A 26,993-nucleotide genomic window follows, 5' to 3' on the forward strand; every position below is an offset into this window, starting at 1 on the left:
GAGTTCAATTGTTGACAGACAGCAGTTGTGGAGAGTTTAACATTTAAGTGTAATGTACATTGTTGTGATCATTTATGAGAGAGAGAGAGAGAGAGAGAGAGAGAGAGTCCTCAATAGCTTGTTATAGGTACATGTAAAGCGAGGTCGAGTGTGTGTTTGACCACTTAAAGTGATTCAGGACGTGAGACAGTGGTATCTTGTCGCTGCTTGGTAAGCGTGTCCATAAAAACGCCGCTTTTTAACTTTGAATGATGCAAACACAGGACTAGACAAGAGGATTAATACATCTGTACTGTAATTTGATGACTTAAAAAAAAAAGACTGTTACTGACATATTTTATTATAGTGTATTGGCAATAATATCATAATGGACAATGGGGAACAATTTTTTAATCTTTAGCATTATTTATTTTATTTTTTTTCCATTTGATGAGGTTAAAGGAGGCTAGAATGAGTATGTTTACAGGAGTAGCAGAAAATAGATATTTTTACACATATTTCTTAACGCGTAACAGCAGCATATTTAGTTGAAGAAATCAAGGACTCAGGTGTTATAAAACTGGCTGTAACAGATCTAATAATGTTGACAAAAGTTGACCAGTAGAACCCCCTGTTAATCCAGTGTACAGTTCTGGTTGGACAGACAGGACGTGTATGTTACGTAGGGCGCAAGGAGTTCTGGGAAGAGGAGGAGGAGGAGGAGAAAGGACCACCCCAGCCCTGTACGCAGCTCAGATAGCGCTCCAGATCCGCCCACTCCCACCATATCTCAGCACTTCTCTGGGGTGGGAGAAGTCGCCGATACATGGTAAACAACAATCTGTAACACAAGCCCAAACCTGAGTTATTTTTGCTAGATGTACTGAGGACAACGCCGCGTTTTCCCCCCAAAGAATCGATCTTCTGGTTGTGCGCCACAGTCCTAGCTAATCATGTAGTGAGCCACAAGTCGCCAGTGTAAAATACGGTGAGTGCAACTCTACCTGAAATCTCCTTGAAACATTCAAATGTGTTGATTTCAAATGTGTAAAATTTCATCAGAGTGTAAGGGTCGGAACGCTTGCTTTTCTCCGTTAAGATCTGGGGATGCGCATGCGTATTTATTTATATATTTTTACTGATGAGCTAACCTTTGCACCATAATCCCGATTTAATTCTGCTGGCCTGCTGGTTTGTCAAGGCGACGTCAGACTGAAGTGTTGCTATATTGGCATGCTGTTCACAGGCAGGCTCAGGTAGCGTAACCGGCCAGGGATTTTCTTAATCTTATTCAAACATTTATCGTTTTACTGTAAATTACGTCTGTGTGTTAAGAAGTGGAGCCAAATGTCATGCAGCTGTTGATTACAAACTGTTGGTTGTTATGTTCTCTTTTTGCTGCCTTCTCGCGTTGCGTTGAAGACGGTTTATTGTCTAGAATTTGACAGCTGGTGCGTTACGTACCATCATCTTATTACTTGCACCTATATTGTACAGTTATGCGCGTATATACAGGGAATGCGTTGTCGCTGAGGATGTCATTTGTTGTCATATTTAGCGCAAATTCTGCAAAAGAACTGTGGACTGATACGTTGTAGATTTGTGATGAAATAGTGCCACATGAGACACCCTCGCGCGAAGATTAGCCTACACTCATCATTACTTGAAGTTTCCTCACATTAAAGTGTCCATAATTAGGATATGACACTTACCTATTTAATCACGACGGAATAAACATTAACTTTATTTTTGTATGCAGTTATTTCCCCCAGTTATTTGTTAAAAATATAGGTTGTTGAGCTGTTGAAAATGACCTGGAAATGAAACAATCTTAAACGTTTATAGGACTGAATTCAGACATCACTTTACAATTCAAGTGGCACATATGGCTTTAAGTAAGATCGCATGCTTTATCTATTTTATCTTAATCTCTAAAGAACTGATGTTCTAGGTCAGATTAGTTAGTATCTTTGTTAGTAGCATGTTAGAGGCACTAAAGCTGGAATCTCAGTGTTTACAGTTACATTTCTGTATAGTATGTGTTTGTTTGGGAAACTGTACTTGAAAACAGTTGTTTTCTGAGTTGCAGTTTGTTGTTATTTTCTAATTTTGCTCCAGTCTTGTCTACTGTATGAATGTGGACTTGCAGCATACAGAAGACTTTGACCTGATTCTTTCCTTGGTTTCCATGGAGCCTCTCTCTAAATGGACCTGTACCTCAGGGAGACCAAAGTAAACCTTGATACGGATATTCTTACCGTTGCCTTTGAAGAGGAGATAGGTTAAGCAGCTAGTCTCTGGGTGAGACAGACAATAAAACATTACTGGCTGGGGGGTGGGTAGGTGAGGGTGAAAACCATTGAAATAAAAAAAGTACTTTAATACAGACCTCAGAGGTGAGGGGATGAGGGGATTCAGGGTTGAGATATGCAAGAGGCATTTTGTTTGTTTTCTCGAGCCTAGTGTTATTGTAAGCATCAAGGCGACTGTGCTTTCCATCAACAACCTGTTTGTAGGTCACGTCTTGCTAAGCTTCACGTGTTTCTAATTAAGAAAGAGAACTAGAAAAAAGAATAGGAGAAATACTGTAGCGTGCACACACTGCAAAAGATTCCTAAGTGAATCAACATTTTGAGTTGAGAAACCATGTAAAACTGCAAATATTGGATGAGCCCAATTTACACAGAAAGAAACCATAATTACATGTACACACAAGAGAAGACAAGGAATGGTAGATTGGACAGTCACAGGCAGGATGGCGTGGGGAATAACGGGGTCATTGTGTGTCTTCTTCCTCACAAACAACAGCTTTTCCTTTCCGCTCGTTCATAAACTGATCGTGTAGCTCTGCTCAGCTGGATGGGCTGAAAGCTAACAATAAAGCTGATTCATGATGTTAATCAAAACAATGTTGTGACCTCCAGCGCAAAGCACGGCTCTGCTGTGCTGCTCTCTCCGGCCTGCCCATATAGAGAACAACTAAGGAAGGAGAGAAGTCCATAGCCAGATGTTTCTTCTTCTTCTTCTTCTTCTTCTTCTTCTTCTTCTTCTTCTTTTCTGTTTCTCTCTCTAGTTGTGACATGTTTTCTGTCTTCTTGGGTTTCTCTCACATTCCTCATTCATTGTATATTTGGTCATACTGATGTTGCCACACACACACACACACACACACACACACACACACACACACACACAAAACCTCTTGTCCTGTTTTTTCCTCAGTTAAAATATGTCCTACTTGGAAATGTCAGTACATTCTAAACATAGCCATGGGTCTACACCATTGTCATCAGCCTCACAAGTAGATTGATAGTAATATGGCAACAACTTTGTGCGTGCAAATGTCTATGCTCATCCCGTGTGTGGGGGGTGGGGGTGAGGGTGGGGGGTTGCCTATGTTTTGTTACAACACCTGCATGTATTGATATGTTGACTAATCAGTGTCTGGTATGAATGAATAATTGTGGTGTGTGTCAAATCCATAGCAAAACTCTGCCAGATATTGCACAATGAATATTTTTCCTGCTGTTTAGGTATCAAGCTCTACATTTTAATACATACAGCGTTCTTGTATATAGCCACAAATTACCATGTGAAACTCGAAACTAGCCATTAATATGACTTGGTATGTACTAGCTTCAGGATTTTGGTCAATTATAGATCGTTAGCATTAGAAACTGTATTGATGAAATACAGTCTCACTGTTAATTAGTGTTTTAATTGGTTTCTTATTTATTAAGGTTTTTGTCCATATGATTCGCAAACAAGAAAGTGTGTGCAGCAGGCAGTGAACTAACAATAAAAAGTGATTTAGGTGATTTAGGTTTAGGTGATTTCACTAGATATACACCCAGTGACTTGTTTGTAAGTTTTCACTGATCTACTACCAGGCAGGGGCCCCTTTGTCTCCAGGGTTCTCTGGGCAGGGCTCCAGACTAACTTTTCCACTGGTCGCACCGGTGCTACCAACATTCTCAGTTGGTCGCACCAGGACATGATTTGCTCACCTCGTGAATTTTGCCCCACCACTTTTTGCTCTGGGGGCTTGGTTGTGAAAACAGCAAGCCTGTCAGCTAGCTCAACAGTTTGAGTGCTTAAATGAAGGTCTACAGTGGTCTGTTTGCCACGACCAGAGCTGTTGAGAGAGTTTTTCTACCGCTCTGGCACCGACTAAGTTCATGTAACATGTAAATAACAACCTGTGTTAATGTAGACATAAATGGTTGCCCATACATATTTGAATCATATACATGTTTTCATGGCTACATGTAGTCTTTAGCCCCGCCATCTTGGTCAGGCTTGTTACTCCTGTTACTCCCGCCTCTCTAGAGAACGTCACGTACCAAACACATCACACGCCGAACTGATTGGTTCTCGCATGGTTCTCACGTGGTTCTCATTTGCCTAATGATCATCATGCACTTGCACAAATGCGTCCGCGTGAAATTTGAACTTACACTCTCTCAAAAAATGGTCGCAGTCTGGAGCCCTGCTCGGTTCTTCAGGGCATGTATTCTGCAAACGGTTGGAAGTGTTGCATTAAGATGTTGGCACGATGTTGGCACAGTGGCATCACACAATTGTTGTAGGTATGATAAATGAACTCAGAGTCATGTTCTTAGCCAGCAACAATGATCATATATACTGTGGTGTTCAGACATTGTTCAGCTGTTAACAAGTGAACAAACGCGTGAGTTTTCCTACGCCATTACATGGCAGTCACCATTCAAGATCCTCCGACACATGCTATGCCTGATCTTGGGTCAACATGACATAACTGGAACCAGTATTCTTCAGACCAAGTAATGTTTTTCAACTCCATAGTTGTTTATTGTTGACTGGTGTGCCTTTCTAGTGTGCTTTCTAGTGTGTTCCAGACATTGTTGTGTGAGAAGACCAGGTTAACCCTTTCTGAGATGCTGGAATAAGTATACCTGGTACTGATAATTGTTATATGCACAAAGTTGCTTTAATCGCCTATTTTGTGCATCCTATGAATCATTGAAACTATAACTGGAAGCCTTAATATCTGTCTTTGTGCTTCACACAGGCCTCGTGGCTCACGGTCTGTAAGAGCAATCCATTTTTGACACACAGGTGGCTGATGAAGTGGCCAGTGATTGTAAGTGTTTGTAGCTAGTGACAGTGTGTGTGTCACAGAAGAAGAGAGAGTCCGCGGTTGCAAAAAGCTGAATTAAAAGTGTGAGAAGTCAGACGGCGCATTGTCAGTGAACCTCAAAAAACTTCACTTCTCTGTGCACTCTTCCCTCACGCTCACTCAAGTTAGTCTTTGTTCTTGTCCTTCTATCAGAAGAGAGAGAAAAGGCAGAAAATTATGAACTAATCAAACATCTCCTCATGTCCCTCACCATCAGTTGATGAACCACGATCTGTCCACAGGCAGGAAACCTGAATCTACAGCATATTTTAAGTCTACCGCCAGTGTCGTAAGCTTAGCGACTTTGGAAATATATTTTTGTGGTCATTTTTGCGTTTGCATGTTCATTTGTGTTGGTGTGTGGGGATGATCTTCCTGTGCATGTTCATGTGGCTGGTACCGCTGTTTTCTTTTCCGCTCTTTTGTCTTGCTTTTCTTGCACTGTATAAATTGCATTGTGTGTGTGTGTGTGTGTGTGCGCGCGTGCCCTTGGAGACATAGGTACATTGTGTTCATTAGCGCTCTTACCTGGCAGGTGCCCTCATTATGAGGCCATAAGAACAGGGCTCAGGGGTATTTGCACATTACCAGTCTCCTGCAGTGGAACACATACACACAGGCACATCCGAACACAAGGCAAAACACTTATTCCTGTCTTACATTAGTAAGATACAACATACATGCTTTTGGCCTTATGATTAATATTGGTAAATGCACTGTTCTGCACACAGACATTTAGTTTTGTCCTTATTTTTATATCTGTGCATTTTAGGATGTTCCAGTGGAATGTGGTTAAACCTTTTGTTTTCAAATTACAGATCAAAAGTTAATGTGTGTATTGAGGTAGTGTATCAAAGTGGAAGTCATTTCTGAGAAACGTGTGTGTGTGTGTGTGTGTGCACGTGCATATGCATGCAGTACAAGGAAATAGGTGTCGTATGTTAACTCATGTGGAGGGGAGTGGTTGCCAACAGTACTCCAGGTCAAAAGGCAGTGATCTGTATCAGTTGGATAAAATTTGAAGAACTCTCTCGGTACTATTTATACAGTATTCACAAATTCATTCTCTTCCTCTGTCTGAACACTTGTGCCCACTAAACACAAAGATACATATACAGGCACATAATATATTTTGTGACTCTTGAATATATTCTCACAAATCTCTTATCACTTGTGTTGTTATGTAATAATGCAGTTAATCCCCAGATTTGTCAGAATACCCCCCCCCCCCCCCGCCCCCCCTCAGTTGTGACATCAGCTATTGCACTTGCTCAGCTTTTTGCATACACGCACACACACACATGCACACGCACACACACACACCTCAAGGCCATCTACAAGCTGAAACGATAAAACAGCTCCAATCGGCTTGCGAGATATTTTAATGAAAGACTCGGTTAGACTTAAAACGGACAGCTGGCAGCCGCACCTTTAGCTTTAGGCAGTTATTTAGCTAGTTCACACTCACATTTGTGCTCTAATTAGATGTATGTTATAAGTATAAAGTAAGTGTAAATTAATGTGTATAAATAATCATTCATTGACAGGTAGGAGTAGTAAAATCAGAGCACAGAACACACCGTCAGTCAATGGAGTCTCTTGAGAAGCTAATAAAACTCGTCTCCCTCAGGCTTGTGTGTGTATGTGTGTGTGTGTGTGCGTAGAAATGACCGCATTGCACTTCTCTCAGGTAATTTCAGAAAAGATGGCTAAACTTAAGAGAAAGATGATGATGATGATGATGATGAACACGATGAACACAGAGAACTGAGGTCTGATTACTTGAGCTACTTAGGCCTATACAGTTTTGAATGTCCCTGTATTTGTTGCCTAAGGAAATACTTAAAGACATGTGCTGTTTTAGAAGGTCATAAGAACTGACCTGTGTGTGTATTTATGTGCATGTGTATCTATGAAATTCATGGAAAGTCTGGCCTTAGATTCCTGTAATAGCTTCTATAACAGGAGTCATACAGTAAGTGGATAGGTCTGCTGTAGATCTGGTCTGAGTACTGACTCCAAACTAGAGTCTTTCACTTCCTCTCCCTGTTATTGTCTCTGGAGTTGAAGTAAGACTCAGTGAAGCAAAATGAATAGAGACAGGACTTAATATTTAAATAGTTTAAACATGAATTTGATTTTCTTATATTTGTTACAAGAGGCAACATTATAGTTGTGTGTTTGTTTGAATGCTTAATTCATTTAGTCTCTGTTTTGACCTCTTCTGAATGGGTCCAGATTGTATCACAACTCATTTCCTTATTTGCCTCATCTATCCTTCAGCTCCCTGAATATGTCTCTAATATGATTACCTGAAGCCATGAAGAAGATGATGGGTTCTCTCCTCTGAGTCTTGGTTCTTCTCAGATTTACTTCCTTATTATTAATCTTAAGCTGACATGAAAATGAGAGATTGTGCTCTGACCTGTAATGTAATGCAGTATCTGGAATAACATAACCTAGTCCATCAAAGACTTTGAAACTAATTGAGCTCTTAATGCAGCAGAAACAAACATCTGATAATGGACTGCATCAACCAATCAAATTAGAACTGGGTTAGTCACTGCCAAAAGCTATCCACAGTCATACTTTATACATGGAGGTAAACATTATAGCAGAACTAATTGTCTTCCTTGAGCTGTACATTCTGTCTCTGGGGATAAAAATGAGCTTCTTTGGAGGTTGGGCCATGTCATGACACATAACCTCCAAACAGGCATTGCGGTGTTGCATACAAATGATAACTTTTCTAATTTAGAACTTATGTAAGGGCAGCCACGTATGCTAACGATTTGACAAAGTACTGCTGATAACCTTTTCTGCACATAGACACCCCCACAGCAAATGCAAAAAAACATGTAGGTCCTTCCTATCCGCCGTTCTTGGAGTTACCGAATTTGAGTCTTAATGCAGCATAAAGGTTTTTGCCTTGTCAGATGCCTGAGGCATGAACAGTTGTTGTCTGAGGCCTACCATTCTGTAAAGAGAAACAAGAGGAAGTGACATGTACACTTCCCCACCCTTCTTTTCATAAAATATTGACTCTTTCATGTATTCTTTGGAGCTTTTTCCCTGTTGATATTTGACACAATAGATCTGAGATGCCGCCTTTGTTAGAGGACACTAGCTTTCTCACGTACTGTAAACACAGCTAGCAGGTTAGAAGTATACTATAGGTAAATCACATAAACATCCCAAGAGAAAGAACTTACCAGATCACTGTGTAAACTACTTAATTTTGCCCCATGTCACCAGAGCACTGCTTTGTTGTTTATTTTGAGGTGCATGTCGAGCAAAATTTCAGAATCCCATTCAAATCAAGCTTTATCAAAAAAAAAAAAAAAATACTGGTATACTATTCCTTTGTTTCTTGGAGCCTCTTAGAACTGCAGGAGAAAGAGAATTAAGCCTCTTTTCTCCTTGTCCGTTAAGTTTACTGAAAGAAAACAGGGCATGGCTGTTCCCTTTGCATAGTTTGTTTATTATTGCATCTCATTATTTTGTTATTTGTTCAATCGTGGATTTTTAGAAAGTGTGGGGTAAATTAAACATTATTGAAAACATTTTTGTCAAATAAACCCTTTGGTTAGTTACACAGTAAACAGTGTGTGCATATGTGTGTGTTTTAGGTTATTTTGGAACTCTCTTTGAGACCATGTTTTGCTGTGAGTTAATGAATATTGGGAAAAGCTAACCTTGTGAGCACATTTTATCTGAGTTTATGTAGTCTCCATGAGTTTACTCATAGTTATTATTAAGCTTGACATGGACGTCAATGGAAAGTTACCTTTAATATATGTGTAAATATATGTCTGTCATTCACATTGTACATTGTCACCAGGTCCTAGACTTGTGATACCTTGCATTGTGGTCATTAGTAAGATTATGTGCTGTTGTCTGTGTATATTTACACAGAATTCATTTGACAGAATCCCCTCTCTCTGTCTGTGTGTGTGTGTGTGTGTGTGTGTGTGTGTGTGTGTGTTTGTGTGTGTGTGTGTGCGTGTGTGTGTGTGTGAAAGATATAATGCATACAGTTGCATGTCTTTTGAATTGCTAATGTGGAGCAGCTGTCTCTAACAACAGATATGTGTCTCACTCTTTGTGTCTGAATATGTTGTTGTTTGTGTGTATCCCTGTGTGTGTGTGTGTGTGTGTGTTGGTACTTGGTACAGTATTTTTCCAGAGCTTCAGTTAGGCAAATTCAAACTGATCCAGGTGTTGGAGGTATCTGTGTTTGGTTAGTGTTATTTAACAGAAGAATATGTCTCTCCTGTAAGATGGATTAGCAGAACATTGCAGTCTAATGAAACTGTTGTAATCACATCTTCTCATCCTCTAATGTGAGCTTTCATAGTTCATGCATCATACAGAAATGAACTTAACCACAAAAGGTGAGTGTGTCTGGCATAGTAATCTACATATTGATACATTTTGTTGTATGTATCCAGGTCAATATGTTGAAATTAAATTCACCAGGACAGATTTCAGTTTGTCAGTATGCTCAGACTGACATTTTGGTGTGAAGCACTGTTGTGGACTAATGTTAATGTTAAAATCAATGTAGTTTTCTAATTGGTTAATGGTTCAGGACAGGAAGCCTCTTTTTGTTTGTGAAAGAGTCGACTTGCTGAATATGAAAGCTATATGACCTCAGTCAGGACATATGACAGCATTTCCACGGAGACAGATATGTCCTGGTGGGAGGGACCTGTCAAAGGAAGAAGAGGATAACTTGTTAGGTTGTGAGAGGGAAGAGTCCATTTTTTTGTAGATTAGAAACCCTGTTTGAAAGAAGGTGAAGGGTGAAGGCTACACACCGGTAAGGCAATTCTGTTACATAAGCCTCCGTGTGTGTGTGTGTGTGTGTGTTCTGTAGCATATTCTTTTATAGACAGTGTTTGTTATCGTGTCAAAAGTTTTGCTGAGTGAAGTCACAAGTCACGTTGTTTGAATACTGTAAAATTATATGGTGTTGCATAGAGTCAGTTGTATGTTTGTGTGTGTGCGTGTGTGGGTATGAGGACACACTTTAGTGTTTGTTTATGATGGAAATGTGAGGGTACTGGGAGTGAGTGCAGTAGACAGCTGGATTTTCTATTTTCAGTCAAAGTTCCAAAAGGCTGTTTTCAGAGAAGTAACACTGGAAACTTTGACGAAGAGAGAGAGCGAGGTGAGAAGAGAGAGAGGGAGTGAGGAGAGAGAGAGAGAGAGAGAGAGAGAGAGGGAGGGAGGGAGAGAGAGAGAGAGAGAGAGAGAGAGAGAGAGAGAGAGAGGGTATACATCTTGACAATCAGTGAAAAAAAATGTTTGTTAACCTCAGAGCTCACTGAATGATCACACAAAGTCATTTAGAATTGTATTGGCCAGCTGTGTGATTGGTGTTCTCTAGTTAAGTTAGAATGATCATTTAATAGGCAAAATGCAGAAACATGAGCTTGCTGAATGAGTTGTTCTGAGAAGACAGTTGTATTCTCTAAAAGCTTAAGATGATCATTCTCCATTGTGCTGAGTTGAACAGACTGACAAAGACTGGCACTCCTTTTAGTTAAAACCATATTGGGTCTTATCTGCTGTGAGTGTGTGTCTCAGTTGATGTGTATGTATTTAAAGGTATTTAAAACTTCTGTCTCATTATTCTGTGCTGATGGTCACTTTATATTTTCACTTTGAAAATACGAGGCATGGCATAAATACTTTAATGTCATAGGCTTTTTATCAATCAGTTAAACATGAAAGTTTGTAAAGGTTCTTGTTGTTCTTTTCTGAGACCTCTGTTCAGAAAGAACTCAAATACCTTTTAGCAGTGGCTCACTGGCCCCTACAACCGTCCCTTTTGTTTTGTAATGATTTCACTCTGAGGCTGAGACCTAGTTCAAATAACTGTCTCAAAGAACTAAATGACTGGGCCCTGCCCCACTATAGAGCTCCCTTACTTTCTGTCCGTTTAGACTAAAGATACTACATTTCTGACAACTGACTGTGTTGAAGCAAACAGATAAAAGTTGGTCGGGGAATTTGGGCAGTGTGTGTGTGTGTGTGTGTGTGTTTGGTTAGGGAGTTGGTTTAGTATAACAAGCTTGTCTGTCACCTCTGTGGTCGACAAGGGAAAGATGCAAGTGGTTTTAAAATTTTCAGCTTAGCATTGTAAGAGAAGCTGGTCAAAAAGTAAAAGAGGCATTATGAGCATTAATCAGAATTCTCTTACAGTACATAAAACATTTTCTGATTTTTAAAGTTTCCACTTTTATGATTATTCACTGTCTCACCACGTTTATTAATATGGAAAGATTTTGAAAAAGCAAAATGAGAAACTGAAGGAAATAATTAAGATGACTCAGCATTAATTTTAAGTTGTGAAACTGACTCTCTCCAATGTCCCAGACCGAGTCTGTCTTGATTCATTGTCACATCTACATTAACCACCTTTGAACATCTGGTTGGCAAATGAGCCACCGACTGTCTGTGATAAAAACAGTAGAAAGTGTACAGTTTTGGACAAAGTGGGACAAACAGAATGGCCATACCTGGAAAACCAGTAATGGACTATTTTAAAATGTGTGTCACTTGGAGGTATCATAGCTATTCACATTTTGGGTTTTTGGCCACAGTTTGGTTTGTATGACGATTTGGCTTGGAAGAGCATTGAACCAAATTAGAACTGAAGATTTTCTTCTAAACATATATGACTTTTCTTTTTTTTTTTTTAAATATGCACAAATTTAACACAAACAATAACAAATTCAATATAAAGAGCTACAAAGCTCTTCAGAAAAATGAGAATGAAAGAAAATTAGTCTTCAGTATATTTTATTTTAAGGTTCTTCTTATTGAAAATGATTGTAAGAAAACTAAAATTAAGCACCAGTTTATTTCAAGGGGCTTCTCCAGTACAGTGAGTGGAAGAAATCTAAGCATCAGCACCTTTTAAAGTTCTTCATCAAGAAAATGACTGCAAGATTTCTGTTGCTGTAAATGGTGTCAAGTTGGGACTACTGCTATATTGGGGCAAAACAGAAGCACTGCCACATCTGTGATTTGAATGAGGCAGAGGGTCCTCAGTTTTTGGGCTTGTTGCTTGACCACGCTATTTCAGCAGAAACTAAGCGCATGAAGACTGTAAGATGATGACCTACAAACATACTGTGTGACTATTTTGACCTAAAGTCAAAACTCATTTTAATACTTTGTGATGTCAGTGATCGTGAGGTTGCAGCCTTTTCATTTTGACTCCAAAAGAAGTTGGCAAGTGTTCATAGCGTAAGTAGGATAAACTGGGCTTCACGGTGGTTCAGTGGTTAGCACTGAAGCCTCACCTGGGTTCGAATCCTGGCCGTCCCAGGTCCTTTCTGTGTGGAGTTTGCACACTCTCCCTGTCTTTGCGTGGGTGTCTTCCGGGTGCTCCGGTTTCCTCCCACCATCAAAGACATGTATGCTAGGATCAGTACTCCTGTTAGTGACCTTGACTGAGGCACTGGCAAAAAGACCTGTAGTTGGTCCCTGGGTGCCTGTGCCTTCTCACCACTCCTAGCTCCGAATGTGTGTGTGCTCACTGCGCTCACTGCTCACTTGTGTATAGGATGGGTTAAATGCGGGGGCTGCATTTCACTGCTCACTGCTTGGGTTTGTTCTTGTGACTTAAATAAAGTACTTCAAAGAAAAAATAATTCACTCTGAGGTGTGTTATATAATGTGAATTTGACTGTGATCAGCTGTGGGCCACTGGAGCTTGATCTTGGGTCGGTCTTGGTCTGCATTGAATAGGCTTGTTTCAGAGTGTTAGCCAAGCCAAGGTCGAGGACAGATGAAAGGGGGGGAGAAGCATCGTGAGAAGCATTGTAGCTACTCAGCTACTCATCGTGAGAAGCATTCTAGTTACTCAGAGAAAATAGTTATCAAGTAATATTTCACTGGAACAGCATTTTTTTTAGCTTCAGCAGAATTAATAATTCTGCAGGCATGGAAAGAATTCTGCAGGAATGTAGAAATGTTTAAGTGCCTTTGCTACAAAGCCAGTATATAGCTAACTAATAATAAACATGGGTGGCTTACGTAGAACATTTTGCTTGCTTACATACATTTACTAATTTAAGATCTGCTTAAGTTTCCTCTTGTTTCTTCTCCTTTTAACAACTTGAGAAGCAACACTAAAAAGTCCTTTGTGCTTGTCGCTGGTACGTGATGCTGGGACAAATTTCCTAGCTGTGGAAGCTAAAGAAGGGATGTGGACTGCGTTGCATTCTACTGTTTACTTTCACGACAAGTTTACAGCTTATGTAACATCATTTAATTATTATCCTGATGCCAAGCATGAGTGTTTACCATGCTGTATTGGCACGATATGAGTACCAGTGTACATCTCTATTTGTCAGTCATTGATTGTACACAAATTATGGTGGTTTGCTCAGATTCTGACCTTCTTTAGCTGAACAACCTCCACATCATTGAAGTGGCTTCCCTTTAAAGAGTAAGTTCCTCCTGAGTGTCAGTGGTACTCCATGCTTGTTCCTTTCTATTATTTTTGTTCCTCATGAGTATGTGTCATTACATCCCCATGTGACTCCAAAACACCATATGCCAGAATAACACCCCTGAATGCTGATATCTATCTATCTATCTATCTATCTATCTATCTATCTATCTATCTATCTATCTATCTATCTATCTATCTATCTGTCTGTCTATGCATGCTTATGTCACAGTATTGTGATGTGACAAAATCACATCATCTTTGAAATTATGCAGACTTTATCATGACTGATACTGTAATTCCTAATCCTAATGCTCACACAAACCCCTGCACATACAGATTGATAGTTCCACCTTTCCAGTGCCTTTTGGTTTTTACATGTGTATGTTTCTCCTTCTCTCTAGTTAAACCACACTAGCATGGGCCTTGTCGTAACCTTTGTAAAAATGTGCAAGAAAAGTTAAGCAAAACAAACCCAATAAGCACATTATTCTGATCATTCAGTTTGAAAATGAGGTTGAGAAATTGTGTTTGTCTGTGTCATGTATGTATGAAAAGTCCTCTCCAAAGTCTCTTATTGAATCTATGTGAAATGTGGCCTTTGTGACGACTCTGAGTTGTTTACAACCCTTATTGCGTCATATGCTAAGAGAATGACCAAAGGTTCTCCCTCTCAAGATGGCTCAAGTGGTTGTTTAAATCTCTTTCTCTGTACTTCCTCTGTCCTGCCTGACGCCCCCCCCAATAATAATCATTTTGGTGCTCTGCAGTTGGTGATAAAATTTTATCAGGGTGTTAAGATGTTATTAATCTCTGACCTTTGCCCAGTTTTTCATTTTAAGTACGTACAACCAGTTGCAGATCAGAGTACAATAACACAGAAAGTGAGTACTGTGTATTAGCAATATAACACGAAGATGTGTTTTCATAGTAAGAGCGTCTCATTAAAAATGTTGCTTTGCGTTAAGCCATACACTCATCCTGATTTCTATTATTTTTTTGTCGAGTGGAAATGTAGTTCATTTACTGGTTTTAACCATTTTTCTGGTTCTCATGCTGGTTGGGACTTGGGGGGTGGTGATGTGCCATTTTCATGAGCTCTGTTTCAGGTTGGGAGCTCATTGCTCAGATTGGATAGATTGATTGCAATGAAGGTTTGCCTCTATGGCAGCAAGATGACATGTTTCTTGTGTGTGCCTGTGACTCATGTGTTTATTGTGGCCTGATGATCCTCTGCCTGATGACCCCCCCTCCCCTCGAAATTATATTCTCAATGATAAACAAATGCACACTTTTGATTCTGACCTCAGGACCTGTGGAAACAAAAATGAGATGTCTCATTTTGCAGTGGATTTTGGTTGAAGAGGAGCTTTTTTTTGTTGTGTATTGAGTGTGCTATAACTGATGATGACATAGTAAACGTGTGTTTCTGAATGGTATGAATGCAAATGTTCTTCAGTTACATTACCACCAAGCAGTTAGTCTACTCACAAAATGCAACTAGCCAAAAGTTGTTTGTGAAGCAGAAGAAACAGGATAATCAGAGGAAGAGGAAGTAGGACAACCAGAGCCTGGTTGGAAACGAGGCAATTAGAGCAGATCTTTGGTATTACACCCTTAACGTGAAATTTCAAATTGTGCCTCTCCACCAGGGGTGCAGGAAACTGAGCAAGGTAAACATTAGCCAAGTGTGCATACACCACAACCACTGAAATCGGACCTTTAGGGGGTAAGCAGAAGACTCCTTGCAATACAGCATGTAACATTCAATACCAGGCCATGTGTCGTAGTGCTGGGGCGGTATTACCATTCATTCGGTATACTGGTTTTAATATCCTGTACGGTATAAATTTTTTTATTTACTGCCATACTGTGGCATAGTTGAAATGACAGCTGTAACGCTTTAGTAGGCAACATATTATATAATATTATTCACCGCTACAAGTGCTATGGAGCGTTCTGCAGAATATATTGAGGTGGGACCCCTATTAACTGTGGGTACCCTTCTTACTAACGGTTATAACTTTATAAAACATCAATTAATTATAGGGATGGACATTTCAAGCAAAAATACTATTCGATATTCACTGGGAACCATTAAGTAAGTCCTGCTGTGGAAAACACCCTCTCTGATGGCACAGACGTTGCGGGCACACACGAGTATGCCATTGCTAATTTTGCCAGTCAGGGATATTTGTTTTTGTTGGTTTATTGGTAAGTAACGCGTTACTTACTACCAAGCGTCAGTTGTTGTTAGTAGCCTTGAGGATTAATGTCATCGGAGTATGCTGACCTAAAATTTAAAATTAAAAGAAAATCCATTCGCCTGGAACGCTCACCACTCACCTCAGTTTGCTGAATTTTAAAGCACCTCTGTATTTGCTACCACAGCCATGGGCTGGTCATCCAAAGCGATTGATTCAATTACCCTCTCGGTAATCTTTTTGGCCTTGTCACTGTCTCAAGGACATTGCTCTCTCTGTTTAATGTATATCCTCCAATGTTTGTTGCTTCAGAGCAGTCTTTGCCTGAGTTACCTGAGTGAACTCACTGTGTTCCGTTGAGTGTTTATTTTTTACGTGCCGTATCAAAGCGGTAGTAGCCTATTGAACGCAGCTCCTACCGTCTCGTGAAATGCACGCATTGCAAAGATTACAAGTGGCTGCCGGACTACTTTTGTTTCACAATTCAAAATATTTCCACACTTCAGACATTTTAGCTGTGTCCTGCCACAAATTATGCTCTCTGTTTACGACACCTGTGTGACAGCTGACATAAAACAAAGGATCGGGCTTAGGGTTGTGCTCAATAAAGCCGATACCAATCAGTTAAAAAATGCCATGTTTGGCCCCGATACCGATCTTTGAGATTGGAACGAGACATCCCTAGTTTGCACAATAAAAATTGTTTATATTCTGCAACTGTTTCATGCGCACTGATTCCTTCATATATTGTATAATTTTGTGCGGCCAAGCAAACCCTATAGTAATCAAAGCCTTCGATATAAACATGATGAAATTAAAATGTTTTTGTATTCTATGTACTCCTGACAGTAGAATATGCCCCTACAACCCTATATAAAGGCCCAGTCATGCAAAAAACCCAACAACAACAAAAAACTGTGATATACTGTGAAACTGCCAGAACCATAAAAAAGACTGTGATACAAAAGACTGCAGCTTTTATGACATGTTCCCAAGAAAAAATGTCTTTGACTAAATAGGCAGACAGTTGTTAGTAGAGTCTGTTTATCTCTTTGTTTGGGCTCGAACCAAAGTACATGATGACACCACTGACATGTGATCACTGACATTCTGTTTTCCAGGAAGAGCTGATTTGCACTTAAAGAGATCATGCAAGAGTAAAACGTTTTTTTTTTTTCCCAATGAGCATCCAAAGCCACAAGGGACTTTACATTGTTAAAAACATTTCATCCTGTAAGTGAAATTCTAGTTCACTAGCTCAAATGCTGTAGTTCAAATTTTCTGATTGTGACTGTGTTTAAATATGATAACTGCCAGTTATTTCCATCCAGGGATACAGAATTGAGATATGCGAAGTTAACAATCATTTTGATAACCAACATCTGTATGTATGCACAGTATATCCCTCACACATGCAGAGGACCCTCACAGGTAAAACCATTGAGGTGGTAAACTGAAGTGTGTGTGCTTTACTCTCATGATAATTGAAATGAAGTTTTCCAGGAGACATCCAGCATCCTCGGAGGACTGTGACACAGAGAGAAACGTAGAGGGAGTTCCTGCAAATCTGTACACACATGCCAGCCAAGGCACCACGTGTTAGTTATACTTGAGCTTCCACTTAATGATGTTACTGGAAAACAGGGTTACAAAACAACACTTAAGGAAGGTGCTGTGGGAACTCTGTTCCCATGCCAGTTCTGTGTGTGTCTTTGTATTTTCAATAAGTACGTTTTCATATATATGCTTTTAAGGCTTATCTTTAAGGCTCGAGTATGTATTTTAGTTTTGGAATTTTACCAGAAATGTCCAGTTCCCTGTGCCACTGTTGCAGTCACAGTATGACCCGTGCATCAGTATGGGAGGGTGAGGACAGTACATGTGTTTTCACATTCATGCAGAGTCATGACCACGGACAGTAGGAGTCATTGAAGCATGATGACAGAGAAATCCTGTTCAGCTGATCCTCCCACAAGATGAGCCGCTCACTTATTTTTCATGCCTATTGGTAATGCCGAGATTAAAACACAACCTTTGTGATGTCTCCAATGCTGCAGGTCTAGAAGTTAAGAGCAGAAATCTGCTGTCATTGCAGATTTCTGCTCCTTTGTGTATTAGCCTACCTGTTGATTGCAATCACCAATGCTTCAGCAGTTTTGGATTTCTTAAGGTTAATTTGTAAAAAGGAGCCTTTGTTTCCCTTGTCAAATGAATTTCTGCAGCTGGTTACAGTGCAATAAATACTCCTATGTGTGTAGAATTTGCTGGTTGTGTAGGGCTCTCTACTGTGTTTTATATCCTCTATTTCTTGGACTTTCTAGACAACTCTTGAAATGCACAAGAGCTTGCAAATACTTAGAATGGCATCAGAAACAAAAACATTTCAATACAGGGGACATTGAATTTTGTCATTTGATTACTATCAGCAATGTTATCTGTCTCTCTCTCTCTCTCTCTCTCTCTCTCTCTCTCTCGCCCCCCCGGTCTCTCTCACCCTCTCTCACTCTGTGTTTTTTTGCACATGCATACGTTTGTTGAGTGGGTGTATGTTTTAGGGCCTGGTTTCATGCCAAGTGTTGTTTTATATCTGTGTGTGCATGCATGAGTAAGGGTTATACACACCAAATGTTTGTTAAAAAAGTGACTTTTACTTCACATGCCTTAATTCTGCATCCTTGGTTGGAAATAACTAGCATCATAATTAATGTGCATATATACTGCACATTAATAATCACTTTTATTAAAAAGATTGCGATTTGTATGTTAAGTGTTTTGAAAAAAGTCTTAATCAGCTGTCTATAAATCTACTTGCGGTTATTGTGAGCTTGCAGTTATGGTATTTAATGCATATACCAAAGCTCTCCAAAATTTTCGTAAGCATCATAGTTATACAAGTTGCTAATTTTCATTCTATATGAGATTCATGTATCTCAGCAACATTTTTGTGTTCCCCACGACAACGGATAACAAATCAATTAAAAGTCTGTGGTTTCCCCTTTTAAATGAATTAGAAATTTGTGAAATAGGAGGCAACATTACTGTTCCCTCAGTTAAATATGAACATGCATGAGTTTCTCTAATTTTCTGAGCATAAACTGCAGTGTATTATCTGTTTTTCTCTTTTTTGTAAGTGTCTTTACTCATAATACTCAAGGCAGTCAGCTGTTTTTGTGGTTGCTGTGTTTTATAACAAGATTGCAGGCAGTGTAGTTTGGCCTTTCAGTGGTTGCATTGGTCTTCGCTTTAGTTTATCATAACTCTGGCTTTCATATCAAAGTTAAAAACCACACCGGAAATATCCGTTCATTTCAGAGGCCCTCACACACAAACAGACTTACACATTTGCTCGTATGGAAAAGAGGGGTTGGGTGGATTATTGAAGAGTGCTTTGGTGAATACACTGTCATAAATCAGTCAGTGGGAGGTTAGGAAAATAGCAGCTGAAAAACTGAAAAGGCAGTAAAGTGAAACAGCGGAACTCTATTGAACCACAGAAAAAGAACATCATAATGGCCTTTTCAACAAAGCTGGCATGAAAACCCCTAGAATGCAAGTCTCTTAAAGATAACCCAAAACTTACTGGACTTTTGGCCACTTAAGCTCTTTTTTAATATAGATCTGCCTGGTTAGTCTGTACTAGATGAATGTGCATTATCTGAAAATAACTTGTAAGTTTTCTTACACCTGATCTTGACTTTTCTTCATTTTTGTTCTAACAGGGCTGAAATCAAGAGTTTTACAGTGAGAAGACCCTTATCAAAACCTTACTCTTCACTCTCTTCACACAAACCCACTGGCGTATCCACGCTGTGATCATTTTCAGTTTTAAAGGAAGGAGAGGGGTAAGAAAGTAGAACCCCCAAACTCCAGACTTCAAATGTCCCACAGACAGCATGTGTCCTACCTGGGAGCCAGACTGTTGACCCAAAAGCCACCCCTACTCCATCCTCAGACCAGCAAAAGAGTCTCCTCCCTGCCAACCTCTGCTTAAGCCCCCCATCTCTACTATGAAGGAGGTGGGGCTTTGGTCAGCGGTGGAGGTTTCTGACTGGTTGAATGAGGAGGGCCTGCAGGAGTACTCCGAAGCACTACAGAACGTCGACGGCCAGACTCTCTTGCACCTTTCCGTGTCAGACTTCCAGAACCCTCCGCTTTCGTTGGTGACTGGTGACAACGGTCGACACCTCCTGGAGCGCCTGGAAACATTGCGCATCGCTCACCACATTGAGGCACACAAGAATGGTAGCCACGCCAATGGTCACCTTGCCAACGGTCATGTTGGAATCTCCCTTAGCAATGGTAGCATCAGCAATGGCAAGCTGCTCAATGGAGCATCCAAGAACGGATTCTCCTCTGAGCCTATCCGCATTCAGATTCCAACACCAGCTCTGGAACTGGAACATTCGCCTTTCCCAACTGAGTGGGCCAAAACTGGCCTCGCGTTTCTATACGCCGTATGCTGTTTTGTCATGACAACAGTGGTGATCTCAGTGGTTCATGAACGTGTACCACCCAAAGAGGAGTCACCCCCACTGCCAGACAAGTTCTTTGACCTGTTTGATCGTGTGCAGTGGGCCTTCTCCATCTGTGAGATTAATGGCATGTTGCTGGTAGGGCTCTGGTTGCTGCAGTGGCTTGTGCACAAACACAGGTGAGTTAGCATAGAGCTAAGAATACAAACACAGGTGAGTTAGCATAGAGCTAAGAATACAAACACAGGTGAGTTAGCATGGAGCTAAGAATACAAACACGGATCAGTTAGCATGGAGCTAAGAATACAAACACGGATGAGTTAGCATAGAGCTAAGAATACAAACAGAAGTAGGCTACACAGCTAATAACTGAGACACAGCTAACAGTTCACTTCCAGTGTAGTTAGTACACTGTTTATGGTTCAAATTTGACTTACAGGTAGGCTAACAGCTTAAATACAAGTAAGGTAGCATGCAGCTAATGGTTCAAATGCAGTTTATATACAGGTTAGAAGCAGATCAATCAAAATTTAGGTAACTGTTCAGGAATCTGCAGTAAAGCACAGAAACAGTTAGTGCACAGCTGACACCACATACAGTATATTGGTGGTTATGATATAATATTTCAGCTCAGACAGAACATAGCTAGTGGCTCAAACACTTGTAAAGAAGTTTTAGGATCTACAATTTTGACTGATGGCCTGTGTAAATCAGGCGCAAAAACAACTGAAATGCCAGAGAATAGGGGTACTGTACAGAAAGGAATCCACAGAAATGTTCAAGGAAAAGAAAACCAATTTTTTTTTTTTCAGAAGAAAAATGTGAAGGAATAGAATGTGAAGGAATGTGAAGGAATACTTTTTGTACACTTTCTTTCTCTGAAGGACACAACTATAAAAATAACTGACAGTTTACAGGAGAATCAATTGATTTCCTGAGGTGATGAATCACTATTGTCATCGTTTGTATTGTAGCGACTCATTCTTCTGTTTCTTTCTATGAACAGATCAATTGTAGGGCGTCGTTTCTTCCTTATTGTGGGCACCTTGTACCTGTACAGGTGTGTGACCATGTACATCACCACTCTTCCAGTGCCTGGCATGCACTTCAAATGCTCGCCAAAGGTAACACTCTCCCCAAGTAAATGCAGCCTGTGACACAACTGCTTATCTTATGTAGCTATAACCCCAGTCCACAGCATGTAAGGGACTACTCAGTCCTCAGAATTATCAGGCTTATTTCACAGTGGATGACATTCACAATCAACCCCCAGCTAAAATAAAATATACTGATCTTATGGCTTTTCATGTTATGTGCTATATGTATATTATAAAATTCGAATGAGAATTTATGGTGTAATGTAATTATAACTACAAAGCAGTTTGTGCTGTGGCCTTTTACTTATATCCATTTAAATGTTATGTAGTAGTGGTTCATGGCAGCACTTAATTGCTTGGATTTTTTAACTAAAAGGTGTAGTAGTATGTAGCACATGCCAACAAGATGGAAGTGCTCATGTCACTTACACTTTTTGGCAAATCATTTCATGTTTGTCCCTGACTGTCAGACAACCACGTCATGGGACTGCTGTTGTAATGCTTGTGTAATACTTGTGTGAAAATGTGCGTCTCCACGACGTTATGTGCATACATGATACAGACAGTTTGGAAGACAGTTTACAGTTTATTTGTGACTGAAACAGGCCATGTGAAACTCACCATACTCTGTCACATGAGCTTGAAAGTGTGTTGAAAATATGAAAATGAAAATGGCTTTGGTAACAGTGAATGTATCAGTTCAGCTTGCAGCTCTTTCCTGTAGCTATTTATAACTGTTTTAGCCCTTCAGCAAAGTTACCGGAAACTCTGAGTGATGGTGTTGAATTTGTGCAGAGTGAAATTCTTTAACTGACATAACGTGTTTCCACACAGAAACACATATGAGTGAGTTCAGTGACCCAGTGTAATCAAGATTGGTTTCCTGTTAAGTGAAGTGATGACAGTGTGCAATTTACCATAGTAACAAGCAGTAATCTGACCATACTGTGCAATACATAAAAAAAAAAAAAAATGCAGTGTTTCTCTTTTACAATTGTAGTGTTTAACCAGTCTGACCTATGGTGTGTGTGTGTGTACGCGAGTGCGCATGCATTTTCATGTTCATGTTCATGTTTATGTTCATGTTTGTGTGTGTTTTGTTGTTGCAGCTGTTTGGAAACTGGGAAGCACAGATGCGTCGTATTATGAAAATGATTGCTGGCGGAGGTCTATCTATCACAGGGTCACATACTATGTGTGGAGATTATCTGTACAGTGGACACACCGTGATGTTAACACTTACTTACCTCTTCATTAGAGAATGTAAGTACACTCGCACACCTCAAGTTCATTTTTGCCCATATGTTAGCAAATAAATCAGAAGGACCCAGTTCACGCTAAAGCTTAAAAATAGCAATAAGGTCATTAAGCCATAAATAATCTTCAACCTTTCATTGAAGGCAAAAGTAAACATTTTCCTCTCCAAATGGCTGGCCTACAAATGCTAGGTGATGTAAAACAGTACTTTTTAAAGTTTAGCCATCACCTTACACAGACCTACAGTCTGTGGTCAGTTACAGTGTAAGTCTGGCTCAGACACATATGTACACAGCATACAGAAGTTCACTCTACAGCAGCACCAGTTTGCATGTCTGTATTTAATACTGTGGGTAGTTGCACACTAATAGTGTAAAGGTGAGGTACATGTACTCATGCATGGCGTACATGGCAGAGAACTGTCAAATATCAGAGATTTGGTGGTTAATGTTTCAAGTAGACTGGGAATAAGGGCAAAAAATATGCAGCGAGATCTCAGTATTAAGGTTGGATTACGCTGGGCTTTCCATTCTGGTGAAATTATATGCGATGGCTCCACCTTCTGGTCAGAGCCATCCCTACGCTCTTTTGGCAAATGTATAATATGAGCAAGCACCTTCTTCTTTGTTTCCATTGTTTTTTTGTTTATTTTTTTTCATTCTTAAAACCACGTACGTAGTTGAATTTTAGTCTAAATATTTGTAACACATGATCACCATTTGCTCGGGTATTCTTGTTCACACCCTTGCTCCCTTTTCATTTGGAGTCTGAATGGGCAGGAAAAATCAGGGCATTGCATTAGAGACGCGACTACAGGGTTCCTCAGGCTACTTTTCATATCAGCAAAACAACACTGACTCTAATTTGCTGATGATTTTACACTTTTGTTTCTCCATGTTAAACTCAATCTCATGGAAAAACTTATTATAAATCTTATACAAAATGTAGCCTTATAGTCTCATGTATGAGGATAGAGGAAAAAGCAGTAACATGTACTATGTCTGTGATGTTAATTCTTGGGCATTTCCATTGGCAGATTCTCCAAGACGTTATTGGTGGTATCACTGGGTCTGCTGGACACTGAGTGCTGTTGGCATCTTCTGTATCTTACTGGCCCATGATCACTACACTGTAGATGTGGTAGTCGCTTACTTCATTACTACACGTCTATTCTGGTGGTATCATACTATGGCTAATCAGCAGGTGAGTCTAAGCTGCATTTCAAACATTGTCCATTTGCTGTATCTGGATCAGTGGTACATTATGCTTTGCCCCAAACTGAGGTCAAAAGCTTGAATCTTGGTGTTAGTACTGGCAGGGTCAGGCATCACAACACTGGGAGGGTCAGCCAGACAAGGGATTTTCCCCTGTTATCATACTTCAGCCATAGCTAGCACACACCCCTGTGCAATCATTAAGATAATTCTTACTCATAATTAGGTTCTTAATATTCTCTACTTGATTGCTGTCCGTTTGAAATGAATTATGTATGTGTCGTGTAGAGAATTTATTTTTAATTTTACAAGTATTCAAGTATACATAGTGTTACTGCATAGGTCTCAGTAGAATACATAAAGTTGATTGAAATGAAATGGAAGTGTCAGTTAAGTTATATAGTTATGCTCTTGTTTATCAGTGTTTTTTCTTTTCCTCTTTCTGAATTTGTAATTTGTTGCTTCTCTCGTGTTGTCTGTTAAATGGTTTCCATGCTTGTACTGTTTTGCTCATGGTTATCTTTTTTGTGTGTAGGTTCTGAAGGAGAGGTCCCAGGGGAATCTGTTCTCTCGGGTCTGGTGGTATCGCCCCTTCTGCTACTTTGAGAAGAATGTGCAGGGCCTCGTCCCTAGAAGCTACCAGCTTCCACTTTCATGGCGAGTGTTACCATGGAGCCGAGTCAAATACAGTAGACTGGACTCACAGTGATCTAGGGCATGTGAGGGAGACGGAGCTCTGTGAGACTCTAAAAGAACTACAATTCCCATCAGTCCCTGCAAATACTGGCTGAGCACTGTGACATATATTATGTTTTTGTAATTCTTTTTTTTTTTTTTTCGTTTCCCAAACGCTTCATTTTTCTTCCTTCGCAGGTATGTGAATATTGAGCAGCCCTTACTTTAACAACTGGACCTTTTTGGTTTTGCTGCTCTGTGGACTGCTATACTAGGTCTGGCATTTCAAATTTTGTTGCATTATCATGTCTCCAAGAGTGGAATTTTTTTATTTAAAACCACATTTTTCTTGTATCAAGCTAGTACTGTTTTGAAAAAAAAAATCTGTAACAGAAAATCGTGTAACTTAAAGAAGCATTTATTTAACCGCCAAAACGATGTCAAATAGCCTAAAATACTTTTAGACTCAGAAAGAAAATGTTTTTTAACAAATCATCTTTTTTGTAACAATCTTACTAATTGTGACAAAAGTGCAAGAGATTTTTCTAAATAGTTCACAACTTTATTTTCCAAAAATACAGATGTCAGAATAGAGTGTCCTTTTTTAGATTTGTATCTTTTTGAATGCTGGAGAATTTAAAAGGGGGCTTTAGTGCTTTACCAGTGCCTTTACTTGTCAGATTGTACCATGTGTCCCAATATGTCCCAGTATCTGCTTAAAATTCAGCTCGTTTAAAGGAGCTTCCTACTTACATTGACACACACGCACGCACACGCACACGCACACGCACACACACACACACACACACACAAACACTCTCTCACACACACACACACACACACACACACACACACACAAATACATATGTGTTTTGTCCTTTGTCTGAATGTTGGTGGAAAAAGGCGCTTTATCACTGCCCCTGCCTGTAACCAAGTTACTCTTATTGTAGAGGGGGAACAATTACTCGTCCAGTTAGATTAGTGTTGATCCAGTGAATGTGAGTTCCTCTAGCCTTACTGATTAATAATCACCCTTCTTCCCCTTAAATGAAAATGAGTAGCACAAAAAAGTAGACCTTATTTTTTGTCGAAGTATTTCTTTATGGAAAATGCCCATTTTGTGAGTGTCATTCATTTGCCTTAGTCAACCTGAAGACCACAGGTGATGGCTTAAAAAGAGAGAGAAAGAGTGAGGGAGATATTGTGACTCTGTTCATTGCTTGATCAGACCTATTCCTACAGATTGATACATTTTGACCAGTATTGATCGGATGCTCCTGTTTTTTTTCCTATCTTCACTGTAGGTTAAGTGTCTTACAGAGATATTTCATTATATGGACTTCAAACAGAGCAAGAGAGCTTTCACAAGTCTTGTTTGAATGTTTAAGCACTTTTACTTGAGACCAAGTGCTTTAAAAGCCATTTTGGATAACTGTTGAAAAAGTTGTAGAATCCTTTCTTATGTTATTAAAAATGTAATTGGGTTGCTCCTCCAAACAAATGCATTCACTTACAAATAAATAGAATTGATCTGTGTTGAATGTTAAGAACTCATAAGAAATACAAAGACATTCGTTGCTTCTCCTCCATGTTCTGATGTTTGAAATGAATAAGATGGAATCAACCTTCTTCTTTTTGTCTAGTTAGTTGACAGCTATTTAAACGGTGTCTGTTTATGGGGGTTAGCCTGTTTGTTTTAGGTGGCTTTGTGAAAGTTGAGGCACGAAGCATACACTAATTTGGAGATTTTGTATTTTTATATGAGATTTGTGAGAACTTTGATGGTTTTGATCACTGCCTGCACAGTGAATGCCTCTGCTTGTTAGTAAGGGTCATTGATATTATAGCCAAGTGTAGATGGGCTAAAATGTTGGGAATTTAAATGTTTTTTTGCATGTTGGTGTTGATCCTCAGGCATTGAACTTAAGACTGATATTTTGGTAAAGCTGAAGAGATGGGGTGGGGGGGGGAGGGGGAAATCATCTCATAGCACAAAGACTGAACTGGACCCCACTAAATAACGGAGGTCCCTGAATGTGAAAAACAAACAAGCAAACAACTAACCTAAAAGTAATCAAAGAGATGGTGCTGACCGTACTTGTAAAGTCAATCAGTAGCACTTTAAAAACACAGTTCCCCCAAAGTCTCTGGGACTCACACTGAAGTCAGCAAAAGCTACGTCTCAGTAGTGCACTTGAACAAATAGCGTCTTTTTTTTTTCCAAGTTGCATTTTTTTTTTTGTCCTCTGTTTCTTTTTAGGTCCTGAGTAAGATAAATCTATCTCTCAACAGAATAAAAAATACTAAGTCATTTGTATGTTTTTTCCCCAAAGAGAAGGGATGCTGATACAAAGCCATGGCCTGAATTTGGATGATTGCTAACTTATACCCACAACCATATGTTAAATGTGTGAGATGATCTATGATGGAGTTTGGAGCTGGAAGGTCATCTATTTAAAATGACAGG

At 39.7% G+C, this 26,993-nt stretch overlaps 1 protein-coding gene across 2 annotated transcripts; it reads left to right on the forward strand.

Moving 5' to 3' along the window:
* Nucleotides 1-34: 34 nt before the first annotated feature.
* Nucleotides 35-25,341, forward strand: sgms1a (sphingomyelin synthase 1a). 2 transcript variants are annotated; one of them, XM_030786227.1, is made up of 7 exons: nt 35-210; nt 623-967; nt 19,531-20,462; nt 21,290-21,407; nt 22,490-22,643; nt 23,674-23,840; nt 24,387-25,341. In XM_030786227.1, the coding sequence occupies exons 3-7, from the start codon at nt 19,819-19,821 to the stop codon at nt 24,558-24,560; spliced, it is 1,257 nt and encodes a 418-aa protein (XP_030642087.1). In that variant the 5' UTR covers nt 35-210; nt 623-967; nt 19,531-19,818; the 3' UTR covers nt 24,561-25,341. The 2 variants fall into 2 exon arrangements, with proteins under 2 accessions (XP_030642087.1, XP_030642089.1); XM_030786229.1 differs by having other exon boundaries at nt 666-967.
* Nucleotides 25,342-26,993: the final 1,652 nt, after the last annotated feature.

The sequence above is a fragment of the Chanos chanos genome, chromosome 10, assembly GCF_902362185.1.
Source record: "Chanos chanos chromosome 10, fChaCha1.1, whole genome shotgun sequence".
Taxonomy (NCBI): domain Eukaryota; kingdom Metazoa; phylum Chordata; class Actinopteri; order Gonorynchiformes; family Chanidae; genus Chanos; species Chanos chanos.